General features: G+C 40.2%; 1 protein-coding gene across 1 annotated transcript in view; it reads left to right on the top strand.

The window, feature by feature from the left end:
* C2cd6 (C2 calcium dependent domain containing 6) overlaps positions 1-25,734 on the top strand; it is a 93,102-nt gene that overhangs the window by 29,830 nt on the left and 37,538 nt on the right. Inside the window, exons 10-11 of the mRNA XM_036172996.1 lie at positions 2,418-2,523; positions 9,778-10,050. Of these exons, the coding sequence (XP_036028889.1) occupies positions 2,418-2,523; positions 9,778-10,050 (379 nt within the window). The remainder of the gene's footprint in view (positions 1-2,417; positions 2,524-9,777; positions 10,051-25,734) is intronic.

The raw sequence follows: 25,734 nt of genomic DNA, 5'->3' as shown, positions 1-25,734 counted from the left end.
AGAGGTCAGAGTTATCAGATCTAGGCTCCGAATAGCAATGGTTGCTACAGACAGAGTGTTTGCGCTCCCCACATTCATATACTGAGCAGTAATCCCTTACTGATGATGTTTAAAGGCAGCACCTTGCATTTTGTTGACTCCAGCCTTATATTGAGACTTAATCTATTCTGTCATTTGCATGTCCCCAAACGGGACACATAATGCAAGAGTCAGCTCATTTTAGTATAATTTCTTTGGTAAGACTGATACTGGGTTCTTTTATCATGCAACATGTGATGTTTGCCTTTGTTATTTATTTATTTATCACCTTTGCAAGTTTTTTTAATTTGTTAGTTTTTGTTAGAATCCACACTGCATTTCTGAAAATACACTATCAAAATGGTGTTATTCTAATTCTACCACTTTGTTTTTATTTATTAAATGGAATAATTTTATAAATCTCCTTCTTGGTTGCCCAGTGTTAACATTTCCCATAGGGAAGGATGGGTGAATGCCGGATTGCCGTTTTCCTTTAGCCACCCCTGGTTCTTAGGTTGGTTTCTGATTACCCTTCAAAGCAATGCATTGGTTGTCTAATCCTGCATTGAGAACCACCCTGAATGGAGGTCTATTGCAAGTTTCTGTAGACTTCCTTTTTTATCTTTTCTTCTTGGCTGGGTTCATTTGTACAGTCAGATGACAGCAGGAATAGATGAAACACAAGAAAGCTTTGCTCATCTATCTGCCAGTTGGTTCCAGCTAAGAGCTGGGCCCTGAGTTTTTCCTGTGTCTTCCCAGTTGGTTCCAGCTAAGAGCTGGGCCCTGAGTTTTCCCTGTGTCTTCCCAGTTGGTTCCAGCTAAGAGCTGGGCCCTGAGTTTTCCCTGTGTCTTCCCAGTTGGTTCCAGCTAAGAGCTGGGCCCTGAGTTTTCTTTGTGTCTTCCCAGTTGGTTCCAGCTAAGAGCTGGGCCCTGAGTTTTCTTTGTGGCTTCTGGTAGGCTGTCCAGGCTTCATTACAGAATGGCATCCTGAAATCAGCATTGAAGAGGGGCATGTACCACTGTGCAAGTCTGCCTCATACTTATGTTTATGTTGCATTAATGGTGATCCACTGGTCAAGGCAAGTCTCATGGCCATCCTTGGGGATAAATACATGGGGAGTTCTATAATTAGACTTTTGAAGAGAAAAGTAGTTAGGAAATATTGTGGCCTAATACAGTGTTCCCTGAATTCTTATATATGGGAGTCCTCTATTGTGACTTTTTGGTTTTAAAGGAAGCTTTAAATACTTTGCTATGAGGTTTGTTACAAATGTCACTCACAGGCTGCTGGTTGCTACCCACGTTCTTCCTTTCTGCAGGGATCTGAAAAGACTCAGAACCTGCGCTGCCTCTGTAGCCTCTGTCATCCCCAGACTTCCCACTTTCACATCCTCTCAGTGAACTCCAGCAGCACATGGCAATTCCCCTTATACTGTCCATCATGTCAGTTAAGAAGCAAGAATATTTTTAAAGGGGAGAACATGCTTTGTTGAAAAACTATTATATATACATTCAGTGACGAAAAGCATGGACATATAGTGGTAGACCAGCCTCCGCCCCCAATTCTTACTGTTATTATTTGTGTTGCTGGGGGTTGAACACAGGGCCTCAAGCATTCTAAGGCAAATGCTCTCTATCATTGAGTTACACCACCATCTTTCTCAATTAATATGTTAAAGTTTTAATCTCTGCTGTAACAATATTTAAAGGTAGAGCTTTGGGGAAATAATTGGTGTTAGATTAGGTTTGAGGATGAAGTCCTTGTAATGCAATCAATGTGCTTATAAAAGTTACAAAAAGAGAAGACATGGTATCCATCCCTCCACTATGAGGATGCAGGATGATGGCCACCGGAAGCCAGGAGACACTCACTGGAATCTGGGCAAGCTGGCATCTCAGTATTAGACATCCTAACCTAGCCTTGAGAATTGTGAGAAATAAATGTCTTGTCTAATCCACCCAATGTATGGTATTCTGTTATTGCAGCCCAAACTAATCAAAATAAGGCAATTAAAACACCAAGCATACATAATTGAATAATTTTTGAAATGTGTTTATAAAGCTTAAATAATAGTAAAGTTATTACCTGCATAATAACTACATCGTTATCACTAATGTCATAACTGCCTTTATGAGAGGCATCTGTCTCCTTAGTCATTTCGTATACCCATGACCCTCATTTTTGTTGTAATCATTTCCTTTAACTGTGTCCTTAGATATTACACTGTTAGTTTCTCATTTTTGGAACTTCTTATCAATGGAACATATTGTATTATTCTTCTGTGAATTTTACCCTATGATACACACGCGCGCGCACACACACACACACACACACACACACACACACACACACCTCTGCCACTTGCTTTTTTTCATCTGTAGTTGATTGCTTTGTTTAGGTTGGAAAAAATGAAAAAGGAGTATAGAAATCTGAACACATGGATTGAGAAAGCTGAGTACTTGAAAAACCTTATTACTTCAAAAGTGGCTACCCAAGATTCTGAGGTAACTGACAAAATGCCTTCTCTCATCTGTAACATGTACTACATTGTTTAATAGAAACATGCTCTGATAATGTAAAATGTTTGATCAGATAATTGCTTATTACCATTAAATAAAATGCTATTCACAGTTCATATTCTTTTCTATATTAGCAATGTACCACCTGGTAAGTGTTTACTCATAATTTATAAGGTTGAATTAATTGGCCAATTTAAAGTCTACCTTTCAGTGGCATTCAGCCTGTCCACCAAGTTGCATATCTGTTACCGCAATCAATTTTAGAACATTTTTACTATTTCTAAACAGAAGTAGCCCAACACCATGAGTCAATACTTTCTCAGTTCTCCAGTTGCCCTCTGCAGCAGCCAATCTATTTCCTTAAATATACATTTGCCCATTCCAAACATTGCATAAAAGTGGAATTATATATAAATATGTGGTTCTTTGTAGCTTACTTTTTTCTCTCTTACCATAATGTTTTCCGCGTGCTTTCTTGTTGGTAGCATATATCAGCATTCCATTTGTTTCCAGATGCATTTTATTTATGTGTTCATCCACTGATGAACATTTGGGTTGTATATACTATTGAGCTATAGTGAAGGATATTGCTGTGGACTTCCATGTGCAGACTTCTGTTGTTTCCTTGAGATGGGGTTTCACTACATAGGCTGAGTTTCCCAGATGAACCTCAGACTTGGAGTTCTTCTGCCCTAGCCTCCCAAGTTCTCAGATCACAGATGTAGACCAGAATACTTAGCTTTCTCATAGACATTTTTGTGTGAACAAATGTTTCTAATTTTCCTTCATGAATGCCCATGACCAGGGGCTGGGTCAAATGGCAATTCCAAGTTTAAAGTTCTGAAAAATTGCCAAATTATTTCTACAAGCAGCTTTGCTATCTTCTATTCCAATATGAATGTGGGATGGTTTTGAGTTTCAGCTACTGGTTGGTTTTCCACATAGTTATTATTGCTAGTCCTAATGTTACTGACATTACTGTGAATTCAAATTTGCTGACTCACAGCATCTTTAGTTTACGTTTTTCTGATGATGGATGGTGTGAACACTTTTTTCAAACACTCACCGACCATTTGTATATCTTCTTTGGATAAATATTTATTCAAATCTTTCAACAAATTTTAAATGGGATCTTTTGCCTTATTGTTGAACTGCAATGGTTTTTAAAAATGTATTTGAAATTTAGATGTGCAACCTAACTTATACATTTTGGTTAATAAATAAAGGATTCCTAGCTCAGATAAAACATTTACTGAGATCATAACCCTGAAATACTAGTCATACTGTGTTGATATTTTTTATGTTTTACAATTTCCCTGTAATAATTGGGCAGCAGTATAATGTTATGGGTGTTAAATTAGTTACTTTGTACTAATATAGACCGAATATTTTGGAGAAACTTAGAACAGTCATTAGAGGAGGTGGACTTGTACTCTTATTTTTAAAGGTACAAAAGTTCAATGTCATCATACATTACAAATTTCCTTGGACTTTTGTAAATATATACATAATTTTAAAGACATAGGCCATAATGTAGTCCAATGAAAATACATCCCCTGGTATTCCCACTCTGGTTACACAGTTAACATTGCTGTTGGCCTCTCTGTCTCTTCTACTTTTAATTCCTGACTTAGGAGGTGAAAGTCTCCATTCTCGAGCGTCTTCTCTCAGGAGCAGCAACTGCTCTTGAAATCATGCTCCTTGGATTGACTTTCTCACCAACTTCTTCTTGTCCTCCGTAAATTTAGAGAAAAAAAATGTGTATATTAACTTTGTGTTCTTATCTATGTGAGTTTTATGATAGAAACTAATGATATTCATTAAATAAAATTATGAAAGCAGAAACATTTTAGTTCTTTAAGTATTGTGCCCAACATGTTTTCTTTCTTTCTGTGTGTGTCTAGGAAGTTAGTTTGACTGAAGTATCTGAACAAAATTATAGTCTAGTGGAAGGAGAGCATGAAAATGCATCACATGGTAAGAAAAAAAACATGTTTATTTTTATGTTTATTATTAAGGTAATTAAAGCAAGGCGTTATAAAAGTTACTAACTTGTTTTAAATGGATTTTATTTTTGTCATACATCAAATATATATTTTATTATTGTACCAATTACATTTGTATTTTGTAAGAATTTCAAAGAAAAGTTTTAGACCCCATTAAGAGTTTTTTAACTTTTAAAATTATTTTATGTGTGTGGATGTTTGGTCTGCACACATACCTGTGTACCAAGTGTATTCCTGGTACCCTCAGAGGCCATCAGAGAGCATCATTTCCCCTAGAACTAGAGTTACCTGTGGTTGTGAGCCATCACTGGGTGCTGGGAAAGGAATCTGGATCCTCTTCAAGAGCAGTCAGTGTGCTTACTGCTGAGTCGTTAACTTACTGCTGAGTCGTTTCTCCAACCTCAGGAGTTGAAAACATTGTAATGGTTCTTTGCTTCGTTAAAGGTAGAAAAATTTTAAATCTCAACTGTGATATTCATAAAGACATTTTGTTAAGCATTTTGAACTGTAGAACTGTTAAGGTAGGGTGTGTGTGTGTGTGTGTGTGTGTGTGTGTGTGTGTGTGTGTGTAACAGAGAGGGGGAGAGACAGAGACACAGAGAGACAAAGAGAAAGAGACAGGCAGAAAGAGAGAGAAATCGTGGTGGAGGGGAATTCAATTTGTATCCAACTTGAGAACTTAATCACAAATTCTCAGTAAGAGATTCAGTTAATGAAAAGTGGTGTTTACACTGTCACCTAAACATCTCTCTCAAACTTATTCAGAAAGCAAGTGGAAGTATACCACTGTCTTTAAACACATGGTCATATATCTTTAAAGTCTTTAATTCGAGTATGTAATATAATTTAATGCTTCAAGACTTTTACTGCAACTTAATCATCTTCCCAAGCTATTTCCATTTCCTCCTGCTGTGTGTGCCATATATACAGATGTGTGCCTGCTCATGTCTCTGTCACTGCACTAACTTGGCATCTTCAACCACACTACGTCATGATGCAAGCTTCTTTTCAGTGCCATTTCTACTGTTCGATTCCAACACTAAAGATGAAACCTAGGGCCTCACACACGCTAGGCAAGCACCGTGCCACCCACAAACCTCCACAGTTCTGATTCTCATGTTTTAAGTGGAAGATAATCACAGACTCTCTCTTCAGTATTGCATATGGAGAAAACATAGTATAGGATCTCTCTCTTTTACTGTGGGGCTTTTTGTATTCTGTTTTTCACTTACAAAAGCAGAAGTGTTTTTGTTTGTTTGTTTGTTTGTTTGTTTTGTTTTGTTTTGTTGTTGTTGTTTTCGTGTTTTGAGACAGGGTTTCTCTGTGTAGTTTTGATGCCTGTCCTGGATCTCACTCTGAAGACCAGGCTGGCCTTGAACTCACAGAGATCCACCTGGCTCTGCCTCCCGAGTGCTGGGATTAAAGGGGTACGCCACCACTACCCCAGCTTTCCAGAAGGTTTTTATATTCTATTTTTTCATATCCAATGGATCATCTAATGACTTGATTCCTTTTAGTATTTCTGAAGCTTCCAGTATTACAGCACACACACACACACACACACACACACACACACACACACACACACACATACACACACATACACAGAATTAAAAGATCTAAAATAAACAACTTAGTTTCATACCACTAAGAACTAGAACAGAAACCAACTTCAAAGTTAGAGAAAATAAAGATCATATTAGAAAATGTTTTTTCAATTAGAGAATAGAAAACATCAATAAAGTTTACATTTTAAAAAGGTAAATAATTTTGACAAATTGAGCTAGACTAAGAAAAGAATAAAATATGGCTGGAGAAATGGTTCAGAGGTTAAGAGTCTGCTGCTCTTGCAAAGGACCTGGGTTCGGTTCCCAGCACTCATATGGCTGCTCACAACCATCTGTAACTCCAGTTCCAGGGGATCCAACACCCTCTTCTGACCTTCCCAGGCAACAGGCACGCATGTGATGTACAGACATACATGCAAGAAAATACTCAAATACATAAAATAAAATAAATCTAAGGAAGAAAGAAAAAAAATTACTTGGTTAGCTGGCCTTAAACTCAAACAATCCACCTGCCTTTGCCTCCCACATGCCACTATACCTGGCCCCTCCCCCAATTTTTAATGTATAGTTTTTCTCTAAACTCGGAACAAGGCAAGCATGTCATTCCCTGAGACTTGTATTGAGCACAGTACTAGAAGTCCTCATAGAGCAATTGGTCAAGAAAAAGAGATAAATGCCATCCAACTCAGAAAGGAAGATGGCAAAATTCTGTTTTTACAGGACATGACCTGACATTTTTAGAATCTTTATTTAGCCTTTGATAATTTCACTTACAATGTATATGGTATATATCTTGGCTATATCCAAATCCAAATCTCCCCTTCCTTCGTCTGGACCTCCCAAGACTTTGCTTCCCAACTTCATGTTATTGTCTCTTTTTTAATAAGTCATGAGCCCAGTGGGTGCTGCCTGCCTGCATGTGTGTATACATCCATGGGAACATAGGCAGCCTACCAGCAGCCACACACCCAAAGAAAAATGATTGTGCCTTCTCTAACAACCGTCAATGTCAACAGCTCCCCAACTAGGGGCAGAACCTATGAGAGCCCTACCCCATCCACGCTGGAGTGTTGACTGGCTTGATTTTATACAGATCTTGTATAAGTAACCTGTTGCTATGAGTTTGTGAGCACAATGCCCACGTTAGATCCAGCATACAGCATTTCAACACACACACACACACACACACACACACACACACACACACACACACACACACACCGTCTTCTGAAAGTCTCTCTACTCTTCGTTCCACACTCCTTGAGGGGGTGGATATAAATGTTGCACTCGGCACTGACTTCTCAGCACACTGACCAGCCCTGGGTTTCTGCACTGACCGCTGCCCACTGCAGAGAAATCACCAAGATTGAGAGCAGAACTAACCTGTGGGTCCAGACCCAGACGTGTAGAAGGCACAGGATCTTGTATGTGTAACACCCGAAAGGCTCCACAAGAAAACCATGCTAGAACTAATCAATACATCTGACAAAGCTGAAAGTTATAAAATCATGTAAAACACAGTTTCATTTTGCCAATCAACCATGAGCTATCTGAAAAAGAAAGTGAATTAAAGAGAATTAGAGACTTAGATGAGACTGGAAACTGTAAGATTTTTCAGGTGATATATGAGAAAAATTCAGTGACAATTGGTGCAAGTGAGAATTCCTTTAGTGAGTCAGCAAAAGTGCACATACCCAAAGCACAAACAGATGGCCGGGCTGTGTCCTGCTCAAGAGCTTTTGACAGGGAACAGTGAGTGAAGAGACGATCCACAGATCTGTGAAGCATGGGTCTGGTGAATGGTAATATCCAAACTACATAAGGAATTTTTTCAACTCACTGACAACAATAACAAATCAAATTTAAATAACCTGATTAAAAATGGCTTAGGCACTTGTATATAAAACTCTACAAAGAGAAAGACAAATAAATGTTCAGCATCACTAATCATCAGTTCAATGTAAATCAAAGTCATGATAAAATGTCATCTTAGACCTCATCCGATGGTTGATATCAAAAAGAGAACATGCATTGGCCAGGTGTGAGGGAATGGAAAGCCTTGTGCATTGTTAGTGGACTGTAAAATAGCTCAGGGACCTGGGGAACAATATAAAGATTACACACCAGTTCACACACACGTGTTCATATATACATACATTTTCTTGTTTCTTATCTGCTCTCCTATCATCCTAGAAACTTGTCAGCCTGTTTTCTCTAAGGTACTTTTCATGTTGGAATAGCTGCTTTAATAACTCTTTACTTGGTGAGAGAAAAATTATAATCATAGCATATCAGTGTAGATACATGTGAGTAATTCAATGTTATTTAAATAAAACAGAGCACTCATTATTTTTTAAAACAGATTTCCATTATAGAAAATCTGATAGTACTTCAAATGAGGTAAGAGAATTTCTTTTTTCTTTTAAAGATTTATTTTATTTTGTGTCTTGCCTGCATGTGCAACACATTCATGCCTAGTTCCTGCAGAGGTCAGAAGAGGGCTAAATCTCTCCTGGAATGGGAGTTATAGATGGTTGTGGGCCACCAGATGGGTGCTAGGAATCATACCTGGGTCCTCTGCCAAGACAGCCGGTGCTCTTAACCACTGAGCCATCTCCCCAGCCCCAAGAGACTTTCTGATGGTCATTATTCTATGAAGGGATGGAATATTCCTTAGTGGAAGACAGGCACAAATCAAGAAGCACCCCTAAAGTTATTCAGTTACTTTTTTTCTGACAATATCTGTACTCTTAGATATCTTTAAGTTACATCACCCTATGGAAGCAGACTTGCGGACAAAGCAGTGACTATTTAGAGTGCAGAGCAAGGAAGAGGGGTGAAGGTGTGAAGGAAGAAAAGAGGGAACCCCGTGGAGCTCTGCATGAGCTCACAAAGCAGACGGTCTAGACATGTTTTTGCTTCCACCAGAAGCACTTACCATGCTGTGAACGCGGTCCATGTAATAAAGTATACATTTCATAATAGAAATCAGGAAAAAGTGGAATTAACTCCATAGAATTTTTCCTTCTATTAAGGAGTAAATCGTCATGTAAATCAGTAAAGAATAAAAACTTTGTCTCTGCTTTTTGATGCTACTTAATTATTTCCATCAGGCTCCACAACTCCCAAATGTCAGTTGAAGAATCAGCATGTATAATGTATGATTTTTTTTTCAAGTAAAAGAAAGGAGTTAGGGAAGCAAGATAGAGAGAGATGTTTGTATAACGTTGAATTTATATAACTTAAGAAGCTAGCCTTCATGGTCCCTTTCTTTGTATTGTTTTGCTGTTCCATTTCCCTTTATCTTATCATGTAATTGCAATATTGCCCTTTGTGTCATTTTGATACTAAAGTTTCCCTTGTTTCTGGACATTGGTGATGGTCTGACAATGTAACAACAGCCCCCAGATTTCCTTAACATGTCACCAATTTATGCAGTCCAGACATATGCAAACCGCTGCTCCATAAACCAACTCCTTTATCACATTGTGGATAAGTCTCAGTCAAGTATAAGATTTCTCGGAGTCTTTGGACGTTCGGAACGTACTAACCTACAAATGTCAATGGTAGTATGTGAAGGACAAACGTGCAATGGATTTAATTCACTAACTTTAAACGCTCATTCATGAATAATGATTACGTTTATTTTCTTGATCTTTCTGTAGTTTATGGACAAGAGTGACAAGGAAAACCTGGTAATACCAGCTTTGAAACTGTCGGATCAAGGTTTCTCGGAGCCCTTCCTTCATAAAAACAGTGAACCAGACATTCCGCTACCCCCTATCCACAGCCTGCAGATAATAGAGGAGGATGAGGTGCAGCATTCTCATGCCCCTTATTTGTGGGAAGACAAGCCACAGGAAGAGAGAAGTGTGGTGTTGCCAATGGATGAACCCAAACCTTCAAGCATTTTAAGAATAACCTCTTCTCTACAGGAGGTAAAGTCAAGACGTGTACCCATAAACCCTGAGAGCATGAGGAGGAGGAGGAATTTATGTTTCTCTCCAAATGAATGAGGTATCAAAGCAAACATTTGAGTGAAAGGAGGAGGGGGCTAGTCTGGGGTCCCGAGATTTGAAATACAAAGGTGGCTTCCGAGGCAAGATCCAACCGAAGCTCAGCTAAGGGTTTCCCCCACAGCAAAACTTCAGAAAGGCAAATCCCAAATAATTATTTTTGAATCGATTAAATACCAATAAATTTAAAATTCTTCAATGTCTCTAAATACATTAAATGCTTTTACTCTGTATGCACTGATCAGTTAAGGGGGAAAATTTTTGAAAGAAAAGCAAATTGTCAATAATTAATCCCCAGGTTAGTGTGTGATTCTGTTGAAAATATAGTAACAGACATAAACTCAAAGGAGACAGAAAAGCCTAGGGGACTATCTTAGCAGAATTTTTTAAACTGTTACATCACACAACATAGCACGCGTGTCCCAGGTTTCAGACTCCAAATGGAAAGGTAAGGTACACCAGATAAGCCTCTCCACACACCACTCCCTTTCTGGCAGGCTCCTCATCCCATCTGAAGCTCTGTGGCTGCAACTATTTTAAAAGGCATCACAGGACCAGAACGAGTTAGAGACCTCAGTTAAGGTTCTGCTTCTGAGTATTCCGACTGTCTTTTGACATCTGAGTGTCTAGCTCTATCCCTCATCTCTTGGTGGAGCCAAAGCCATCGCTAAATTCCCTCTGAAATTTCAAAAGATAGACTTGTATTAAATAACTCTAGCTGGGAATTTAATTACTTAAGTCAACAGCTTAAAGCAGTATAATTAGAATAATGTTCTTCTTTACTTGATGTGAAGGTAATCCACGCTTATTAAAAAAAAAACAACTTTTGAAAAGGCTGCGTGGTGGTGGCAGCACACGCCTTTAATCCCAGCACTGGGGAAGCGGAAGCAGGTGGATCTCTGTGAGTTCAGAGGCCAGCCTGGTCTACAAAGTGAGTTCCAGGACAGCCAGGACTGTTACACAGATAAACAAAAATGTTTGGAAAATGAAAAACATGAAAGACAAACTAAAAATAGTTATAATTCCCTTACCATGCTAACAATTTTAGTTGTTTCAATCTTTGTTATTCGTTACCCTGCTTGCCAAAAGATCAGAATAAGGGTGTGTGCTACCACTGCCTGACTTCTGTTTATGACTTGCTGTTACCTCTGATCTCCAGGCAAACTTTATTTATTAACATAAAAATAAAATATCACCACATTTCAGCACAAGTAAAATATCACTACATATTAATTCTTTGAGAATTTCATATAATGGATTTCATATAATTTGATCATATTTACCCCTTCCCTAACTTCTCCTAGATCTATGCCCCCTTCCCTCCCCACCCAATGCTGTGTACTCTTTTTTTTTTTTTTAAACCCATCAAGTATAATTTGCACTGCCAGTATACTCTTGGATATGCAACTCAGCAGGAGGAAAAGGGTCCCACGAGCAGGCAAAAGAGTCTGAGACACCCCATCTCCCACTGTCAGGAGTCCCACAAGAACACCAAGCTACACAACCATAACGTATATGCAGAGGACATGGCTCAGACCCACAGAGGGTCTGTAGTTGCCACTTTAGTCTCTGGAAGCCCCTATGAGCCCTGCTTAGGTGACTCTGTGGGCCGTGTTCTTGGGGTGTCCTCAACCCTCTGGCTCCTACAGCCCTTCCTCCCTCTCTTCCGTGGTGTTTCCTGGCTCCACCTAGTGTTTAGCTGTGGATCTCTGCATCTTCTCCAGTTGCTGGGATGATACCTCTCTGATGAGAATTGGGCTAGGCACTGATCTATGAGTACAGCGGGATATTATTAGGAATCATTTCATTGACTTTGTTTTTTCCCAGTTGTGTTTAGTCTCTGGGCTGTCCAGCCTCTGGTTCCTGGCCATCCAGGCAATGTCAGGCGTGGGCTCCCTCTCATGGTGTGGGCCTCAAGTTGGACCAGTCATTGGGAGTAACCCTAGTGAAGTTCCTTAGTAATGGGGAGATATGGAGCTGGAATTGGCCATCTTCTATAACCAGGCAAGACTCCCAGCAGTGGGGCTGAGACATCAACCCAGCCATAAGACCCCGTTTGCAGGTTTTTAAATTGAGAATTTTTGCACCCATCTTTATCAAACATACTAGACTACAGATCTCTTTCTTGTTATGTCTTTGTCTGGCTTTGGTATTAGCATAATAATGGCTTTTAAAAAAGACTTTGGAAATGTTCTTTCATTTTCTGTTTTATGGAATAAGGGAGTTTGGTGTTAGTTTTTTGAAGGTCTAGTAGAATTATGTTGAATCCATCTGACTGGCCCTGGGGTTTTTCTTTTTTTTTTCTTTTCTTTTTTTTGGTTGGGAAATTTTTGATTGTTTCTATCTCATTGGATGTTCTGGGTCTATTATAAATTATTTGTGTCATCTTGATCTAGCTTTAGTAGGCCATATATATGTAGAAATTTATCCACTTCTTTTAGATTTTCCAGTAGGATGGGATATAGATTTGTTTTGTTTTGTTTTTCGAGACAGGGTTTCTCTGTGTAGCTTTGTGCCTTTCCTGGGACTCACTTGGTAGACCAGGCTGGCCTTGAATTCACAAAGATCCACCTGCCTCTGCCTCCTGAGTGCTGGGATTACAGGTGTGCGCCACCACCGCCTGGCAGAATATAGATTTTTAAAGTTTGTCCTTATGATTCTCTGATTTCTTTGGTTTCTGTTATAATGTCTTATTTTTTTTGTCTACAATTTTATTTATTTGGATCCTCTCCCTCTTACTTAATTTGGCTAAGGGTTAGTCAATCTTGTTAATCTTTTCAGGGAATCAATTCTTTTTCATCAATTTTTTTTGTTGTATTTTTTGTTTGTTTCTATTTCATTTCAGTCCTGGTTTTGATTATCTCTTCCTGTTTGCTTTTAGGAGGTGTTTCTCCCTCCTCCTCCTCTTTCTTATTTTATAAGGCCTTAGGGTGCATCATTAAGTTCAAGTTGAGTGCTCTCAAAATTGTTGCTGTGGGCACTTGATGCCATACACCTTGTCTTTAATGACTGCCTTAAATAGGTCCCATAGATTTGGTATGTTGTGTTTTCATTCTCATTCAATTCTAAGAATTTATAATTTTTCTTTGTCAAATTAGCATTCCATAGTGTGTTGTTTAGTTTTTTTGTTTGTTTGGTTTTTTTGAGTTTGTGTACTTTCTACAATTTCTGTTGTTGGTATCTAGAGTTCTTCCTTTGAAGTAAAAAAGAATGCAGGATGTTCTTTTACTTTTCCTGTATTTGTTGAGACTTGCTTTATGTGGTTAATTCAGAAGAAAGTTTCATGGATGGCTAATAAGAATGAATATGATTTATTCTTTGGGTGGAATGCTCTGTAGCTATGTTAGGCCCATCTAGTTTATGGTGTCATTTAACTCCAAACTTTCTCTGTTTATTTAATTTCCAGACGGCTATTGGTGAGAGTGGAGTATTGAAATCATCCAGTATCACTATGCCAGTCTGTGATTTTAGATCTAACATGTTTCTTTTATAAAATTAGGTGCCTCTGTGTTTGCTGTGTGCATGTCTTTAGGGTTGTAATGTCCTATTGGTTGGTTTTTTCTTTAATGAATATATAGTTTCCTTTCTAAGTTCCTCCAACTAGTTACGGTGTGAAGACTATTTTGTCAGATATTAGAATGGCTTTGCCTGCTTGTTTCTTACTTCCGTTTCCTTGGAATACCTTTTGGCATTTTTTTTATCCAAAGGTGGTGTTTACCATTGATGGTGCCATATAGTAATGTGAAGGCAGCAAAAAGATGGATATTGCTTCCTTTTAAAAAATGTGTGTATGTGTGTGTGTGTGTGTGTGTGTGTGTGTGTGTGTGTGTATGAGTGTTCTGCCTGTGTGTATACATACCTCATACCTGCAAAGTCCAGAAAAGGATTCCAGGTCACTCCAGAAATGGAGTTAGACTGTTGGGAGTCACTTTGTAGGTGCAGGGGACTGAACCTTGGCCCTCTGTAAGAACAGCAGTGCTTGCATCTGCGGAGCCAACTCTCCAGGCCCATTGATCTTGTCTTCTAATCCAGTCTATTAGTCTGTGGATTTTTATTTGGATAAATTGGATAATTGAGACCACTAATATTCAGAGTTATTGTTGAAAAGATGCATATTAATCCCTGTCATTTTGTGGATTTTGTGCTGTTGTTTTGATTGCCTGTTCTGGCATCACTTGTATTCTTGCTGCCACCTCTTGGGGTGTGTTTATCTCTCTCCAGATTGATGTGTTCTTTCTAGTATTTTCTCTTGAGCTGACTTTATAGTCATAAATTCCCTATTCTGTTTCTTACGGTGGGAATTTTTTTATTTCAACTTTAGTTTTAATAGATAGTTTTGCTGGGTATAATAGTTGGGGGCTCATAGTTGCCATCTTTTAAGACTTGGAATCTTTCCAGGCCCTGCTGGCTTTCAAAGCTGCTGCTGCATAGTCAAGTATTGCTCTGATGTGCCTGCCCATAGAAGTGTCTTGACCTTACTTTCTTGTAGCTTTCAATACCCTTAATTTATTCTGTGTATTTTTATGCTTTAACTATGATGCATCATGGGCATTTTCTTTTTCTGGTCTCATTTATTTAGCTTTCTTGTATCTGGATGGGCTTCTCTTTCCTTAGGTTTGGACATTTTCTTCTGTGATTTGTTTGTTTTGAGACAAGGTTTCTCAGTGTGGTTTTGGTACCTGTCCTGGATCTTGTTCTGTAGACCAGGCCAGCCTTGAACTCACAGAGATCCGCCTGCCTCTGCCTCCCGAGTGCTGGGATTAAAGGCGTACACCACCACCACCCGGCCTTCTGTGATTTTATAAAAAAAAATACTCTTTGTACAGGGATGGAGAGATGGCTCAGAGGTTAAGAGCACTGAATGCTCTTCCAGAGGTCCTGAGTTCAATTCCCAGCACTCACATGGTGGCTCACAAACATCTGCAATGAGATCTGGCACCCTCTTCTGTATACATAATAAATAAATAAATAGATAGATAGATAGATAGATAGATAGATAGATAAAAAATACTCTCTGTGCCTTTGCTATGGCATTCTCCTTCTGCACTCACACTGCAGATGTTAGGTCTTTTCATGATGTCCCTGGGTCTCCTCACTTCTGTTCATTTCTGTTTTGAATTTCTCATTGACCTTTACTAAGTGATCCAAGTATTCCTCCATCCTCGACTCTTCGCTTTGAACACAGTCCAACCATTTGGTGAGGCTTTCAGTTGAGGGTTTCATTGCCAACAACATCATTTCAGTTTGGGTTTTCTTTAAAACAAACAACAACAAAACAAAGTCTGTTTTCGTGTCTTGGATTGACTTCCTTATTTCACTCATCTTCCTTGAGTTATTTGATCATAGTTAAGATCATCTTTTTGAATTCTTTCATGTCATTGTCATTAAGGGCCATTACTATGGGATCTGTAGTTTGTGGAGGAGATGTGTTACTTTTGTTTGTTGTGTTTTTATTTCTGCATTTGGATTTGCATATCTGGAGTTAGTTTGTTGGTTGACTTTTATTTTCCAGTCCCCTTTCCTCTTTCAGCAGAGGGGTTTACAGTGTTCAAGAGGGACACATTCATAGCAGGCTTAGTATCTCCATTTCTATTTGTCTGGTATGGAAAGGTTTCCAGGTTTTCTAGCTTTTCTAGTCATGTGCCTTCAGCAGCTTGGTCAAGGAGCTTAAAACAAGCTTTCTTCAGCAATGTGGATTGATCTCAGGTTTCAAGGCCAACCATCCAGGCAATTGGAGGGTCCCATCCAGCCAGCCAACTGGAAGGTTCTAGCCAGCCAACTGGAAGGTTCTAGCCAACCAACTGGAAGGTTCTAGCCAACCAACTGGAAGGTTCTAGCCAGCCAACTGAAGGGTTCTAGCTAGCCAAATGGCAAGGCTTTGGATCTCAGGGTCATCTGTGTTGACAGGAGAGTCCATGGTGAAGGGCAGGCTGGAATCTATCGAGTTCCCAAAGGGACAGGGAGGATGTGGAGGTCCCTGGTAAGAAGTGGAGCTTGGGGGACCAGAATGTCATGTCGGAGGTGAGAAAAGGAGAGCAGAGAGCCTAACTGGGATTTTTGAATGTGTGTAATGTAAACACACACATGTAGACACACACACACACACACACACACACACACACACATTATGCTTTTTAGGACTCAGTATTTTAAACATTATACTTGAATATTTTCAGAAATTTTTAAGATGTAGAATATTCTCTGATGCTATTTTACATTTTCAACAAAAGCACTTAAGTATTAGTGGTCCTTTAAATAATAATGAAAATTTTTGTTCTTACTAGTAATTTTTATTTTCCTACTGTGAGTAAATAGGTGATATGTCCTTTTTCTAAATTTCTTTTGAAGTCTTGGAGGCTTTTTGTTGTTGTTGTTTGTTTCGAGACAGGGTTTCTCTGTGTAGTTTTGGTGCCTGTCCTGGATCTCTTTTTTCTTAGATTTTAAAATGAGTCCTTTTAAGGATATTAACCACTTAAATGTCTGTAGTTTCCCGTGGTTTATAGTTTGCTTTTTAATGTATGTAGTATAGTCAGTCTGACTTCTAGAATATTCAGTTTGTATATGATAAGTGAGTCATTATTGCTGCAAACAAATCAATCCAAACAATGGTGGCTTAAACACAACCTTTTCCTCATCTCTTCATATTCAGTGGAGTTGATTGTACTTAGTTGGACAGTTCTGCTTCCCAAGATCTTGGATGTTATACAGGCTTGAAATCATTCCGACACTTGACTGGGCTGGAACTTGATGGCTCACTTACATGACGGACACTGCCATGGGAAATGCTCAGGATACATAGTCTTCTACTCAGGTAGTCTCTCCTATTCTAATATTCTCTTCCTCACTGGCTCCACTCTTCTTGACCCTCCATCATGAAATGTCAAGAATCACCCTCCCACTCTCCCTGTGACTTTCTTCATATGGTCTCGATAAGTCTTTTAACAAAATGGCTGGACTTATGTGACAACCAGGCATTCTAAAACACAAAAGCAAAAGCCATAGGACTTTATAAGATTTAGGGTTAAACTTGGTCTAGATTCACTTCCACTGCCTCCAAGATGGCTTGAATCTTGGGAAGCATTACCATTAAGGACCATATTAGAGTATGTTGCCATAGATTAATTTCCCAGCAATGAACATCCCCTTTACATGTAAATTAGTCTCCCTTCCCAGCCCCTTAATCTCATGCTATTATTCTTAGCAGACTCAGGCTTGAAATACAGAATTTCAGCATCTAAACCAGGGACAAGTGACAGGCTCCTCAAGTATGGCTGTTCTCAGTTACCTGCCCACCACACACAGCATTGAATCAGGAACCGAATTTCTATGTTCTGCAAGCTGGAAGACCCTTGGCGTCCCAAAGGTAGAGTGAAATGTGATGTGTAGACTAGCCAACCAATTAATAGCTCAGGGTCTTGGCTATATGCTTTTAATGATTTTTTTTCAGAAGAAGTGATGTTTTTATACAGTTCAGTGTTGGTATTGAGTGCCTTTTTCTGGAGAAAGTTGTTGGTTAAATACCTCTACTCACTTTAAACTTCTTCAGCTTAAGATACTAGAGTTCACTTTTTTTGTATAATTTTTTTATAATTTAATTTAATTTTACATATCAGCCATGGGTTCCCCTGTCCTCCCCCTCCCTCCCCCGCCCCCACCTTTCTCCCAGCCCACCCCCCATTCCCATCTCCTCCAGGGCAAGGACTCCCCTGGGGATTCAGCTCAACCTGGTGGATTCAGTACAGGCAGGTCCAGTCCCCTCCTCCCAGGCTGAGCAAAGTGTCCCTGCATAGGCCCCAGGTTCCAAACAGCCAGTTCATGCACTAAGGACAGGTTCCTGTCCCACAGCCTGGGTGTCTCCCAAACAGTTCAAGCTATTCAACTGTCTCACTTATCCAGAGGGCTCCTCAGCTTTTGGTTCATAGTTCATGTGTTTGCATTAGTTTGGCTATTTGTCCCTGTACTTTTTCCAATCTTGGTCTCAACAATTCTCTCTCATACAATCCCTCCTCTTTCTTGACAATTGGACACCTGGAGCTCCACCTGGGGCCTGGCCGAGGATCTCTGCATCCACTTCCATCAGTTATTGGATGAGAGTTCCAGCACGACCGTTAGGAGGTTTGGCCATCAGATCACCAGACTTGAAGTGTGAGTTTCTTATGTAACAAATTATTTTTGAGTAATCAAATATTACACCCTTATATATTTGAAGATAGGTCTGCATTTCCTTGGGCTGAGCATTTGGTTGCTGTGGCACAATAGCCTGGAGAAGTTTGACAAGTTTAGTAGACAGGGCCTAGGTGCCACCTAAGATTCTTCAATATGTCTGTTAGGCATCTGATAAAATCTTTTTGAGGTTTTAATTACTAATAAAGCCTTGTTATCTTGACCTTGAAATCATCTTTCACTGGAAATGCTCTAGGGTTGGTCTTTGCCATGAGATCATCTCTTTCTTCCAGACTCGTCTACTAAGTCTGAGTGCACAGCTTTTCGATTTTTCCAACCAGCAAATTATGGTTCAGGCTTGTTTCCTGTGGCTGTTGCTTCAAGAACAACAGTCCCTGTCTCGTTCCCTTTACTTGAAGCATGCTATAACAGACAGCTAACAGAAGCTGACACTCTCAGCACGAAACCTAGAGTCTTAGCCAAACACTCAAATTCTCTTTCTATGTGAATAGAGAGTGCAGTGTTGCCAGGCTTTCTGTCAGTAGGAAAAGTTGGTTGTAACCTTTAGTTTCCAGTAAAACTTCACATTTTCCCATATCCTCTAGCTAGTTTCTTGGGGAGCTTTTATTATTATTATTATTATTATTATTATTATTATTATTATTATTATTATTTTACCACTATGTGTTCCCCCACAGAAATTTCACATATTTGGGTTTTCTGTTATATCAGCAGTCCATCTTTTGGTACCCATTTCTAAATATTTGCATAACAACTATCCCAAAATGTAATGTCTAGAAACATTTTTACTCTCAAGACTTGACTTATCTACTTATGTGGGAAATTCTGTCCTACCCAATGTCACTGAAGAAATGTCAGGGTGGGTTTCGTCACCCCAGCACGGGTTCTTCATTTGTCTGGTGCCTTATTGGAAATGGTTGAAAGACTGACACCAGTTAGGAGCCTGGGACAGCTGAGCCCCACACTCTATGCTGTCTTGGAGTCCCTCTCTCCACAAGTTAATTTATAATGGGGAGCTTCTGTTATAACAGCTTCAAGTTTTTATTAGAGGAACACATATCTAATGTATGAATATTAGTCATCCTTCTGTGTGTGTATCACAACTGCATATCCAGCCAATTGCACATAAAAATATTCTACAAAATGCAGAGCTCCCTCTGTTGGCAGGGGTACAGACATCAGAGTGGGAGAGGTGACCCCCTCATATGCCACGTGGTAGTGTGGGTAAGGGAAAGATGCCCTATCGCCTACCCTGTAGACACCTGAGGCAGGTGGGAGAGCTGGTCCTGCCCATCACCAGCTGCAGCACTGGAGAATGGAGACTGGGACCTGCCTGGGAAGCAAAGTAGAGCTTTCCCTCATGGTGTGGGTGTGGGTGAGCCAGCCCTGGCATGAGAGCAGGAGAACTGGCCCCACCCTTTCTCCTTGTTGCTTGTAGCAGTGGGTGAGCTAGCTGGAGAAGTTCTGGAGAGCTCACCCTGGTGGTGAGAATGATGGAGAGCTGGTGGGCTGACCAACTCAGCTACCACCCAGGCCCAGAGCCAGGGCTGCGAGTTGGCCACCCCAGCATCCACCCCATCTGTGAACTGCTGGAGTATGTGAAGGGGCCAGTCCTGCAGATTCAAAGCTGTAGGACCTCCATGACACAGGGCAACAACAGGTATCCAAGAGGAGTCCCAGTGAAAGCCCAGTACTGATAGTGTAGCAGAAGCCTAGAACTAGACCAAATAATTCATTGCAATGAACATGTACATGTGCTGTGGGATGTTCTGTATGTCAAATGTGTGTTGTTCTGATTGGGTAAAATAAAGTGCTGATTGGCCAGTAGCCAGGCAGGAAGGATAGGGTAGGTGGGACAAGGAGGAGGAGAATTATGGGAAGTAGAAGGCTGGGGGAGAGACACCACCAGCCACTGCCATGACAAGGAAGATGTAAGGTAATGGTAAGCCACGAGCCACGTGGCAAAGTATAGATTAATAGAAATGGGTTAATTTAAGATAGGAGAAGTAGATAACAAGAAGCCTGCCATGGCCATACAGTTTGTAAACAATGTAAGTTTCTGTGTGTTTAATTGGTTGGATCTGAGCGTCTATGGGCCTGGCGGGTGAGAGAGATTTGTCCTGACTGTGGGCCAGGCAGGAAAACTCCAACTACAAATGGCACCCAATGTGGGGCGCCAGATATTGGTGAAATTATTAAGGCCACTCCACATAGTTAAAAGGGAGGTTTATTTTGTGGGGTAACTTACAAATGAAGGGATAGGTTGCAGGGTCTGGCAAAGGTATGGTGCAGTCTGGCGGTGTTCTCTGGAGAATTCTGCTCGGTCTCCCTCCAGCGTCCAGAGTCCTGGAACCAAGAGAAGCCTCTCCTCTCAATCCTGGGTCTTCAGCTTCCTCCCTCAGCCCTGCCTTGTGGGCATGACCATTACTGAAGCCTCAATGGGGGTAAAAGGGATACAAGTGAAGGGATATAAGTAAAAGGGTACAAGTGAAGATGTATGGACTAAAGGGTACACTTTGTGACTCACTGTGACACATACCTACAGCTTCCCCGATAAGATGGTTTTCTTTTAAATTTTATTTTGTTTGGGGAGGGGGTTACAAGGGCAGAGGGCAGATACAAAGGGATGGAGAGATGAATGGGATGGGATGCATGATGTGAAATCCACAAAGAATCAATAAAACGTTTAAAAAAATTCTACAAAATGTGTCTTATGGAGTATGTATATTTTCGCTAAGCAATGAATATAAAATATTTTATAACACTTGTATTGAGTGTTATTAAGTACATAGCAAGATATGCATAAATTATATGCAAACACAATTCACACAGTTCTATCTAGAAGACTTGGATTATTTGAGGATTCTAGTATCTTATGAAGGTCCTGGAATCAATCTCCTATGGATACTAAGAGACAACCATTTGAGTTTAAATATGCTGTAGTAGACTGACTAGTGGTCCCTAAAGAGAACAGGTCCGAATCTCTGGGTCCTGTAAATACTAATCTTATATGGCAAAGACTTTGCAGATATGATTGAGGATCTTACAGTGGGAAAATAATGGTAGATTACCAAGGTGTGCCATAAATGCCATCATAGCATCCTTCTAGGAGTCGGATAGGGCGTTGATACTCAAACAGCAGGTGATGTGAAGATGAAACAGAGGTATTTGGAGACAACCTATATCAAGTCAAGGGGCACCTGTGCTCACCAGAAGCTGGTTGACACAAGAATGGATTTCTGTCATCCATCCTCCCCAGCTCCCATAGAAGCATGCCCATCCTATCTTGATTTCAATCTAGTAAAACTGTGTTTGAACTTCTGACCTTCAGAACTGTAAGGAAATAAATTTGTCTCCAGTCACCAAATTGTGGTATTTGTCATAACAGTCATACAAAGCAACTATGGTACGTGCTAATGTGTTTCATTGCAGTGACAAAGTGCTAAGAAAAATTAAAGAGAAAATATGTGTTTGGCTTAGAACACCAGAGGTCCAGAGTTGACTGGCTTCCTTGCTTTGGGTCTGAGGGACAGAATAGCATGATGATAAGAGCATGTCATTCATGAGACTGCTCATCCCATGGCAGCCAGGAAACCAAGACAGGGATGCGCTCAGGGACAAGATGCACCCTTCAAAAGCATGTCCCAGCAACTGTTTTTAATCTGGGAATATGGTTTTCTCATGAAGTTTTTTTTTTAAAAGCTAGCTTTGCTAGATATTTAATTTTTGGTTGACAGTGTTTGTTCTCAGAACTGTTTCTACCCGTTACCCTCTGGCTGCCCTTTGTTGTAGTAAGAAATGTTAACCTTGTCTGGTTCCTCATACACCAGGGAACCCCGTACACTGGGGGAACCTCATACACCGGGGGATCCTGTGTACCAGGAAAACCTTGTCCATTTTTCTCACCAAAATTCTCCCCTTCTTTTGTCTTTTGATAATTTTCCAGCTTTATTAAGTTTTGGGTGACAAAAATGCTTATGTGCTTATAGAACATAAGGTTTTCATATATGCATAGTAATTAAACCAAGCTAATTAACATGCATGCCCATTACTTCACAGTTTTTCATTGTATATGTTTACAGTACAGAACATAATACTGTGGGACACATAAAGTAAAAAGGTTACTATGTGAAGCACTTGACATACCCTTATATAATACCTCTTTTGTGACAAGAATATCTAAAATTGACTCAGCACGAATCTCATATGCAGTATCTTTTATTTTTAAAGGCATCTGTTTTTGGTTTAGTTGTATGTGTGTGAATGTTTTGCCTGTACATATGTATGTATGTGTACTACATGTTTGCCTGGTGCCTGCTGAGGTCAGGAGAGGGTGTCAGATCCTCCTGGAACTGGGGTTAGGAAGTTGTGAGCCACTGTGTAGATTCTGGAACTCAAACCTGGTCCTCTGCAAGAGCATCTAGTGTTCTAAACCACTGAGTCATCTCTCCAGCCTCTGCAGTATAACTTCATCATTTCCCTTTTGTGTTGTTTTTTAAGATTTCTATCCATGCTAGTCTTTCATATATATATAACTTTGACTCCTATATCTGCATGTTCCATTCCATTCCCAATAACCACTATTTTGTTCTCTATCTCAGTATATTCGAATTTTTATTTTTTAGATTTCACATTAAGTGAGATCATATGATATCTTTGTGTGTCTAGTTTAGACACATGTGTTTTGGGCTACTTTGTTTTGTGGCAAATGGGAAAAATATCTCATTCTTTTCACAAGATATGTGAGTGTGTGTGTGTGTGTGTGTGTGTGTGTGTGTGTGTGTGAGAGAGAGAGAGAGAGAGAGAGAGAGAGAGAGAGAGAGAGAGAATATCAAGTTGTTTGACAGAGCCTTGGAAACTTTATTTCCTAGGCAAAAATATGTCATACTTGAAAGTCCAAGTTAATTTATGAAAGGGTTACACATTTGGCACCAAGTCAGGACTCTTTTTAAATTTGTATGTGTGTATGCGCGCGCACGCACAAATGATTGTGTACATATGTTCATGTATGCTTGTGCATGTATGTGTGGAGGTCAGATGATAACTTCGAATGTCACTCAGGAGCACCATCCACCTCCTTTGAGACAAAGCCTCTCACTGGCCTAGAACTCACCAATGAGGCTGGGCTGGTGGCCAGCAAGCCTGAGAGATCCATCTGTTGCTGCCCCCCTCCCCAACGCTGGGGTTACAAGTGTACACCACTGTGCCCAGCATTTTTCCTGGGTTTTGAGGGTTGAACTCAGATTCATGCATGTGAGGCAAGGACTTTAGAGACTGGGCCATCTTCCCGGTGCCATAAAGATAGAATTCTTCAGTCTTCTGCAGGGGCACTTCCCCCACTATGCCTGGGTGCTTTGATGTCAGTAATCATGCAGGGGGGCAAGGGTGGGGGCTTTCTTGAGTCTTTCTATATGCTAAAGTCCTAAGAGGACATACTATATTATTTCCATTTTGCCAGTCTTATGAGTCTCTATTTTAAAAAATAAAAATAAAACTATATGTAACACCCAAGTTTCTTTCTCTCTAGTGTCTGATTTCATTTACCTTTCCTGACCTAGTGGTGAACCCTATTGTGAATTTAGTGAGGTTTCACTGTATAGGACAAATATATCCTGGTCAGCCAATCAGGGAATCCTGAAAGACAGAAATATTTGAAGACAAAAGTCAAGCAGGTCTGGGAGTAGAGATGTGTGGATGGAACTCGGTGGAATGGGCACAGTCTGAAGGTAACGCCTATTTGCGACCATCTACCATGAGAGAGCCAGTGGATAGCCAGGTACACAAAAGACAGCCAGCTAACAGCAGCTACCCTCTGTCATCAGCCACTGCTAGAATGGCACCACAGATGAAGTCATGAAGTAGTGGCTGGGATGCCTACAGCAGAGACTTGCAAGTGCTCAGCAGCCTGGTTTCCCACTTACCAAGGCTGATTTAGCTATTAACTGCCTACTGTCTGTTCTGCCAGCAACAACGGTAAACACTGAACCTCTCAAAACGGTGCTATCTCTCGATACACTTGATACGCCTTGACGAAGCGGTCACTGCACATAGGCTGGTTATTTGAGACCCTTTCCCCCTTGAAGTATTGATAATTGATTTTGACACATGCAAATCAATATTCTAAGATGGATTTTCCTTTACTTCCTACATGGACTCAATCAACATTGTTATTCAGGAGCTTGCAGGGAGTGATCAGTAGCTCATAATCTCTTGTAACATTTAATCAGACCCACTTCATGGTGAAGAAGGTGCAGACATGGGCACCACGTCTATAATCTCAGCACTGGGGAGGTTGAGACAGAAGATATCGAGTTCAAGGTCATACTCAGCTATAAAGCACTTCAGAGGTGACCATGAGCTACAGGAGACCTTATCTTAATTTTAAAAAAAAGTAGTGATGAAATGTGAAATGACCTGTTAAGGCTGTACAAGTGCCAACTCATGGACAGTACCTTGCTAAGTATACTTTCCTTTACATAAATCTAACTCTAATCAGGAGAGTGCATGAGTCTCAGAATGAAAACCACAGTTGACACTTAGAATCATTCCCAGTGGTTCTCTTGGTAGAATTAGAAAATAGAAATTAGTAAATCTGGTTATGCTCAGATGAAGAGTTTATCTCATTCAACATTTGTGACATACTTTTAAAATGCTGTTTACCGGGAACACAGTTTAATTGAGTTCCCCATGTTTCATTTGGCAACCTTATCGTTTGGATAACTTTTATTGCCCCAGGATTCTGAATTCTGTGGGTTTAAAGGTCTTAGTCCTCAGATGGGGGACACTCTCATCAGGAGGCAAAAGAAGAGATCATTAGCCGGTCGGTGGTGGCACACACCTTTAATCCCAACACTCGGGAGGCAGAGGTAGGCGGATCTCTGTGAGTTCAAGGCCAGCCTGGTCTACAGAGCAAGATCCAGGACAGGCGCAAAGCTACAGAGAAACCCTGTCTCAAAAAACCAAAAAATAAACAAACAAACAAAACAAAAAAACAAACAAAACAAAACACAGAGGAGATCATTAAACTCTGGATGATGGCCACTGCCCAGGCAATTCTATTCGGACAAAGTGCAAGCAGGCATGGAACGTAGTGGCCATCTTAGATGCTTGTTCAGGGCAGGTAGGGTTGCTCTTACACAGCAGGAGCATGGAAGAAAATGTGAGACAGGAATACATGCTCAGTTTTGATAACAGACAAGCTATTTACCTTGTCACAGGAGGAACGAGACATGGAGATCAGATGTGTGTGAGATGAAGGTTAGGGGAATACAAACATCTGGAAAAAGAGAGAATATAGACCCTGTTGAATAGAAACCAGCGGCAACTGTGGGAGCCACAGTAACTCCCACTTCCTTCTAGATTTCGCCTGGGAAGCACGACCTTTTAGAATCCTGGTGGATCTGCTTTCAGAACATACACAGG

Source organism: Onychomys torridus, chromosome 23 (genome assembly GCF_903995425.1).
Source record: "Onychomys torridus chromosome 23, mOncTor1.1, whole genome shotgun sequence".
NCBI classification, from domain to species: Eukaryota; Metazoa; Chordata; class Mammalia; order Rodentia; family Cricetidae; genus Onychomys; species Onychomys torridus.
This window is presented reverse-complemented; position numbering and strand designations above follow the sequence as displayed.